We start from the raw sequence: 8307 nt of genomic DNA on the forward strand, positions 1-8307 counted from the left end.
TTTCATTGTTCAAAATCGGAAAACAACAACAAAAACCAATTTTAAAATATGTCTCTCCACAGAAAAAAGTTAAAGTAGCACATGAGTCTGACCTGCATCAGAGGTGAGGAAACCTACCATGAGGCATTTGATGTTCTGTCGGTTGACTGAAACGACTTTCGTTCTTGTAATGAAGCCTGTTTTGTGGCAAACATCAGTTAACGATGAACGTTTGATTGTCCTTATTAGCCGAGTGGATTTGACTAACAGGACCGTGAGAGGGTATGTGAAAAGGAAGTTTCCCTGGGACGACGAAGACTGCGAGCCACCAGCAGTACGTTGGACACGTCTCACACTGAACTCATTTCTATTCTTTGCCAGTTTCATTGTTCAAAATTGGAAAAATCCCAACAAAAACCAATTTTAACATATGTCTCTCCACAGAAAAAATTTAAAGTAGCACATGAGTCTGACCTGCGTCAGAGGTGAGGAAACCTACCATGAAGCATTTGATTTTCTGTCAGTTTACTGAACCGACTTTCGCTCTTGTAATGAAGCCTGTTTTGTGGCAAACATCAGTTAACGATGAACGTTTGATTGTGTTTATTAGCCAAGTGGATTTGACCAACAGGACAGTTAGAGGGTCTGTGAAAAGGAAGTTTCCCTGGGACGACGAAGACTGCGAGCCACCAGCAGTACGTTGGACACGTCTCACACCGAACTCATTTCTATTCTTTGCCAGTTTCATTGTTCAAAATTGGAAAAATCCCAACAAAAACCAATTTTAACATATGTCTCTCCACAGAAAAAATTTAAAGTAGCACATGAGTCTGACCTGCATCAGAGGTGAGGAAACCTACCATGAGGCATTTGATGTTCTGTCGGTTGACTGAACTTGACTTTTGCTCTTGTAATGAAGCCTGTTTTGTGGCAAACATCAGTTAACGATGAACGTTTGATTGTGTTTATTAGCCAAGTGGATTTGACGAACAGGACCGTGAGAGAGTCTGTGAAAAGGAAGTTTCCCTGGGACGACGAAGACTGCGAGCCACCAGCAGTACGTTGGACACGTCTCACACCGAACTCATTTCTATTCTTTGCCAGTTTCATTGTTCAAAATCGTAAAAAAACAACAACAAAAATCGATTTTAACATGTCTCTCCACAGAAAAAATTTAAAGTAGCACATGAGTCTGACCTGCGTCAGAGGTGAGGAAACCTACCATGAGGCATTTGATGTTCTGTTGGTTTACTGACAATGACAACGGTTGTTTTCATCCCCAGAATCAATGCGGCAGGAGATTGTGCCACCTCTCCCTCAATAGCTAGAGCAGAGAGTGGTGCTTCCTTGATGCAGGAAGTCTGTGGTCCACCAGCGGTAAGTTTGCCAGGCCTCACATTAAATTCATTTGAAATCTCTGCAAACAGGGCTGCACGGTGGTTCAGTGGTTAGCACTGTGGCCTCACAGCAAGAAGGTTCCGGGTTTGAGTCCTGGCTCGAGCACGGGATCTTTCTGTGTGGAGTTTGCATGTTCTCCCTGTGCCTGCGTGGGTTCTCTCTGGGTATTCTGGCTTCCTCCCACCGTCCAAGGACATGCAATTTGGGGACTAGGCTAATTGGATACTCTAAATTGACCGTAGGTCTGAATGTGAGCGTGAATGGTTGTTCGTTTCTCCATGTTGGCCCTGCGATGGACTGGCGACCTGTCCAGGGTGTACCCCGCCTCTCGCCCATTGACGCTGGGATAGGCTCCAGCCCCCCCGCGACCCTTAATGTGTAGGAATAAGCGGAAGATGACGATGGATGGATGGATCTCTGCAAACTTTATTTTTCCACTTTTGTAAACCAAAGAGAATGTTTGTGCCTCCGCAGGAAACGCTTAAAGTTGACGAGAGTCCCTGCCGACAACTGAGGTAAGGAACTCTACCGACAGGCCTGATAGTGAAGCTCCCCTCCCTCCCGACACACACTCTCTCTCACACACACACACTCTCTCTCTCACACACACACACACTCTCTCACACACACACACACACACACACACACACACACAGTTCATTTACTCAGTGTATTTGATGTTCTGTCAGTTGACTAGTCATTCAGCTAACTCTTCTCTTGTAACCAAACCTGCTGCATGACAAACACAAGTTGACATTTGTTTGTGTTTTCCCAGCAGAGACGCTGCTGCCACCAGGACCTCAACTACAGGGGTTGAGTTGGAGGAGGAAGACCAGGGGCCACCAGTAGTGGTGGGTTTGACGGACCTCAGACTCATTTATGCGATTCCCAAGATTTATTTTTTCCTTTGGAAACACAAAAAAAAAATATAACAACTTTTATTTTTCCGCAGGAAAAAACTGAACAAGACAGCCTTCCATGGGATGCCGGGCTCCAATATGTAAATTTCCAGCTGATGGAATGGCGTGGGTTAGTAAATTTGCTCAAAAACACTCAAGGAGCAAAATAAAAAAATAACCCAGAATTAATTTCTTTTCATGTGAATCAATTTGTCTATTTGTTTTTCAGGTTTCCAAACCCAGGCAATAACTGCGACATGAACTCCAGCCTCCAGAGCCTGATTGCACTGGAGGACTTCATCTCTGATGTGCAGGGCCAGGAGGATGTCTGGGTTTCAGTCCCTGAGACTCAACTGCTCAGGTATGGCAGCCATGCGTGCGCACGCGCACACACACACACACACACACACACACACACACACACACACAAACAGAGTTCATTTACTCAGTGTATTTGATGTTCTGTCAGTTGACTAGTCATTCAGCTAACTCTTCTCTTGTCACCAAACCTGCTGCATGACAAACACAAGTTGACATTTGTTTGTGTTTTCCCAGCAGAGACGCTGCTGCCACCAGGACCTCAACTACAGGGGTTGAGTTGGAGGAGGAAGACCAGGGGCCACCAGTAGTGGTGTGTTTGACGGACCTCAGACTCATTTATGCGATTCCCAAGATTTATTTTTTCCTTTGAAAACACAAAAAAAATAGATAACAATTTTTATTTTTCCACAGGAAAAAACTGAACAAGACAGCCTTCAATGGGATGCCGGGCTCCAGTGTGTAAATTTCCCACTGATGGAATGGCGTGGGTTAGTAAATCTGCTCAAAAACACTCAAGGAGCAAAATAAAAAAATAACCCAGAATTAATTTCATTTCATGTGAATCAATTTGTCCATTTGTTTTTCAGGTTTCCAAACCCTGGCAATAACTGCTACATGAACTCCAGCCTCCAGAGCCTGATTGCACTGGAGGACTTCATCACTGATGTGCAGGGCCAGGAGGATGTATGGGTTTCAGTCCCTGAAGCTCAACTACTCAGGTATGGCAGCCATGTGCGCACACACACACACACACACGCGCGCGCGTGCGCGGTTCTGAAAACCCAACTTTTTCATTGTTGAAGATTCTTTCTGCAGTCGATGGAGTTGTTAACTGCTAATTCTGCTGCTCTCCCTGCCTTTTGCTATCCATGTGTGCACATGGGAGGGCAAGGAGGTCCCAGAACAGGGCCATGTTGAACTTCCTACTAAGGTGCTTCATTTCGCAAAAGTGTTCTTGAATGATTTGTTTTGCTCCCTTTACAGTTGCCTCATGGACATTGTGAGGGTCCACTGCTCTGATGATCCATACAAGAAATTACACCACCTGTCTTTATTCAAGAACATCCTCTCCATGAATGCTCCAGAGTTTGAGGACTCAGAGCAAAAGGTAAGTGTTCATCTGACCACTAAGTTCTCCAACAATTAAGGACCTCTTTTGACTCTTTGGATTTTTGTGAATATAGGCCCATGTATTTCTTCCTCAATAAATTTAAGCCCTTGATATCTGTGTGTGTTCAGGATGCTTATGAGTTCCTGAATGAAATCCTGAACCAGGTCCAAACGTTGGCACCAACTCTGCAGCATGTAGCCGCCGGTAAAGGAAGGAGATACAGGTGCCCTGTAAAAGAACACATGATGTTCACAATGAGGAGCACCAGGACCTGCAAGAAGTGAGTGTACACACACTCACACGCACGCACGCACGCACACACAGCAGGTGGCAGCAAACCGCAGCTACTCATAATTCACCATTCATTTGACACAATGAATGCAGTATCAAAGCATTTTTGCTGGACTTTAACCTGTGACAAGCCAAACACCCTGTCGTAACATTTCAATGCGCCGTTGCTCAGCTTAGAAAGATTGTTTAGACTGATTGTTTTTATTGAAACTAGCAGATCTCAGTACAACGCCAGAGTGATTCTCAATGAACCGGACTAAATGAGGTCCGGTGCATCACTCAGATGTGAACTGGTCACAATGCAATGTTTGTCTTCCTTGACTGTGCAGATGCGGAGCCCAGTCGCATCGAGACGAGGACTTCACTGATCTCTCTCTGTCTCTGGAGCCTGGAGCTTCGGTCCAGCAAATGCTGTACAATCAACTGAAGGTAAGATGCACCTGTCGCCCCTTAGTGACATCATCTCATCACAAACACACACACACACACACACAGATTTCTGTGTATAGCGGTTTTATTTTCTTGTGCAGGCGCACTCAAATACAAATCTTAAAGACAAACAATTTTCTTCAGCGAGTGAAAGGTCCATTTATTGAGGTCGGTCAGGCCGCATGCAATCACACTGTAATATTCAAAACAAAATGCCCTTGTCACACAAAACAACAACAAAAATATGAAATGAACTACATGACAATGTCATTTCCATTTTGACATAACTTAAAATAAATAGTTGAATAAAACAAAACATGACCCCTGTCATGAATCCAAAACAATATGTCAGGAGGGGTTAAGAACACTTCTCTTTTTAAATCTACACAAAGAGCCACAAGGTGATGTGGCTGCGCGGGCAGAGTTGTGATATAAACTTGGAGTTCCGGCCTGACCGGCCACTCAGTAAAACCTTCCAAACCTCCCTACGGCCACCCTGCCTTGATGTGCTGTCCCAACCAAAACACACAGTGAAGGAATAACAGTTCGGGGGCCACAGAGAGGTGGCTGTCCTGTTGAGGAGCACCGTTCTAGTGTGTCACTCATTGTATGTTTTCTCTCTGTGACAGGATGAAGATCTGGAACGCACTTGCAAATGTGGGTTTCAGATGTCCACCAACCGGTGCCACTTTGAGAGCCTGCCCAAGTATGCACCCATCCATTGACATGCACTCCCAAATTTGCTTGTTTTTTTGGTTTTCCATCACTCAGACGGAATTTATTTCATACTTAGTTGCCTCCTAATGTAAATTAAGTTCGACTGAATTGAGGTTCATTGGTGACCGAAGGTTGAAACGTCAGTGAACTGACCTCAACAATTCTGATGACCATCGTGTTGAAATAATTCATCAAAAATACTCCAGCTCACATCCATCAATTGTCTTGCGCTTATTCCCGTTAAGGGTCGTGGGGGGTGGAGCCTATCCCAGCAACTACGGGCAAGAGGCGGGGTTCACCCTGGACAGGTCACCAGTCCATCACAGGGCCAACACATAGAGACAGACAACCATTCACATTCACAGTCACACCTACGGTCAATTTAGAGTATCAATCAGCCTCGTCCCCTCTTGATGTCTTTGGACTGTGGGAGGAAGCTGGAGTACCAGAGAGAACCCACACAGGAACAGGGAGAACATGGAGACTCACACAGAAAGATCCTGTGCTGGAGCCGGGACTGGAACCTGGAACCTTCTTGCTGTGAGGCCACAGCGCTGACCACTGCACCACCGTGCCGCCCCCATCTTACATCTTTTCTCACATTCTCCTTCTGCAGAATGCTGATGCTTCATCTCAAGCGTTACCGCTACAATAAGCACTACTTCTGTATGGAGAAGATCTGCGATCCAGTGGAGCTGCACAGTACTCTGATGGTGCCCTCCAGCCAGGTAAGAAATGGCTCACCTGAGTTCAGCTACAACACGCGTAGTGTGTCGGTTTGTGTTTTGACGTTTGCTGAGTGTGCTTCTAACTTTTTAATCATGTTCCTTCTCAGGGAGCCTCTCAGTACCATTTAAGGAGCATCATCAGCCACTTCGGCGAAACTGGGGATTCAGGTAAAACAATCACTCAGACACCCACTGAATTAACCCAGTTCAAATCCCTTTTTACCTTTATTCTGCTGAAGGAACTGAAAGGTTACGTGTAATTTCTTACGTATAATATTCAAACTTAAATAGATCACTTTAGTGTGACAGTTGTCAAGAATTGCTGACATTTACAGGTTTTTGGCAGTTCTCTCATTCTGATTTCTCAAACTGCTTCTACCTGTCAAACCTGGATGTTCAAACAGCTGATCTAACAGTAACTCCTCTCGTCTCAGGACACTACATGAGTCACGTTCACTGCCCAGACATCCACCTTGGCAGCTACCCCAACACCTGGCTGACTTTCAATGACGAAGAGGTCAGCGTGGCACCTGGGGACTGCATCTGTACGTTGCATGAGGAGACTGCTTACATTTTATTCTATGAAAGAACGGTGCTGTGAACAGTCGACCCTCTTTGCGGTGGAGGTGGCATGGAATGACCAGAGAGAGGCAAGTCCAGCAATTCTTCTGGCGCCTGATGTACCCCCTTGATAGTATTCCCCCCTTACCCCCACCAGTTCATTCAAGCAACAACACCCCCCTCTCAAGTCTGACCGTGGTCTCTCCCGGAAGGTTTACCTGGTGACGGTACCCGGCCGGATTCTTTTGGACCCAGACACCTGGAGGACACAACAGAAAGGTGAGTGGCACTATCAAACACTGGCACCCTATTGCTCTCTACCCTGCGGAACTTTGGCACCACGAAACCTCCTTCCGCTGCTCGATGCCTCCAATCCTCATTGTCACATCTCCCTTCTGATAGGTGGAGCGACGCCGGCGCAGCCGCATCTGCCTGAGGACCACCGCCACCAATGTATGGTTAAATGATTCAATAAATATGCATAATCAATAAATAAAGATGCCGCAAGCTGGATAGGTAGCGGTGTGCAAATCCGCTCTGTAACTTACTGTGCAAAATTCAATATTGTGCGAATTGTGAAATACTGTTCAAAACAACCCCGGTGCAACCTTTCTACATTCCTATCGTAACGAAGGGCTCTTCGTTACAGGTGCGACACTAAGTCCTTATGCCAGTACTCAAAATTTCAATACTTGAATTTGACTTTGTCCAGACAATGATCCCAGAACCTTCTTGTTTAGAAGGACTGATAAAGCCTCTGACCAAGCTGGAGCAGATCCTAGCAGAGGGTTCTTTAGGAGGGTGTGTGTGAGCCTGCACTGACTGAGAGGGTGCCTGTGAGATGATCAAGCAGAACAGCGAGGACAACACCAGTGGGCAGACCTCCCTCTTACACAGTTAAACACATAACTTAAGTAGAACAATATTTCTTTCTCCAAGCAGAAATGATAAGTCTTTTGACTCCACAAGGACCCCGTCTCAGAGCAACACAAGGGAGAAAGCAATAGCAATACATGGACTGGTGATCGCACAAAGGCAGGGAGGAGAGGGAGAGGAGGAACGCTCCGCAAACCAGACTGAGCAGAAGAAGAGAGAGAGGGGCGAGAACTTCTCAACTCGTAAAGTGTCAGGAGAGAACTCCTGTTGTGATTTGATGCTGATAGAAATGGACTTCAACAGGATGAGACTGAGCAAAACATAAGAGAATACAAAATGCATTTATTTTGGTTCTTAATCTGTCGATTGAATGTTGGGATATTTATTTTGGTATCTAAAGCACTTTTTAATGAACAGGAGATCATATTCAACTGATTGCTTGCATTCACTGATGAAGATTAAGCAATTTGAAGTAACATAGAAATTTGAGGATGTAATGCATCATATGGCAGCACGGTGGTGCAGTGGTCAGCACTGTGGCCTCACAGCAAGAAGGTCCCGGGTTCCAGTCCCGGCTCCAGCACAGGATCTTTCTGTGTGGAGTCTGCATGTTCTCACTGTTCCTGTGTGGGTTCTCTCTGGTACTCCAGCTTCCTCCCACAGTCCAAAGACAGCAAGAGGGGACGAGGCTGATTGATACTCTAAATTGACTGTAGGTGTGACTGTGAGTGTGAATGGTTGTCTGTCTCTATGTGTTGGCCCTGTGATGGACTAGAGACTTGTCCAGGGTGAACCCTGCCTCTCACCTGAAGACAGCTGGGATAGGCTCCACCCCCCCCCCCCCCCCGGACCCTTAACAGGAATAAATGGAGGAAAATGGATGGATGGAAATTTATTGCTTTGACAATTTATTGTTTTATTCATAGTCATTTAAATTTGGAGCTTCATTGCATGATTGTTGTGCAACAAAAAACTGTCAGAACTGAAGGTCCATTCA

The 8307-nt window shown here is 45.6% G+C and overlaps 1 protein-coding gene and 1 long non-coding RNA gene across 3 annotated transcripts; both read left to right on the top strand.

Moving 5' to 3' along the window:
* Window positions 1-955: 955 nt before the first annotated feature.
* On the top strand, window positions 956-2229 carry LOC147268949 (uncharacterized). Its single transcript, XR_015119344.1, has 2 exons — window positions 956-1892; window positions 2153-2229. It is a non-coding gene; the product is annotated as an uncharacterized LOC147268949 (long non-coding RNA).
* A 536-nt stretch (window positions 2230-2765) lies between these two features.
* Window positions 2766-7882, top strand: LOC147268950 (ubiquitin carboxyl-terminal hydrolase 37-like). Of its 2 annotated transcripts, XM_086225306.1 has the most exons (11): window positions 2832-3085; window positions 3185-3316; window positions 3582-3705; window positions 3837-3988; window positions 4329-4428; window positions 5058-5134; window positions 5762-5873; window positions 5981-6041; window positions 6308-6523; window positions 6647-6713; window positions 6837-7882. In XM_086225306.1, the coding sequence occupies exons 1-9, from the start codon at window positions 3072-3074 to the stop codon at window positions 6472-6474; spliced, it is 939 nt and encodes a 312-aa protein (XP_086081432.1). In that variant the 5' UTR covers window positions 2832-3071; the 3' UTR covers window positions 6475-6523; window positions 6647-6713; window positions 6837-7882. The 2 variants fall into 2 exon arrangements, with proteins under 2 accessions (XP_086081422.1, XP_086081432.1); XM_086225296.1 differs by having other exon boundaries at window positions 2766-3085; window positions 6308-6713; window positions 6837-7878.
* Window positions 7883-8307: the final 425 nt, after the last annotated feature.

Source organism: Aulostomus chinensis, chromosome 2 (assembly GCF_037954235.1).
Source record: "Aulostomus chinensis isolate RoL2024-O1b breed Wild chromosome 2, RoL_Achi_v1.0, whole genome shotgun sequence".
NCBI lineage: Eukaryota > Metazoa > Chordata > Actinopteri > Syngnathiformes > Aulostomidae > Aulostomus > Aulostomus chinensis.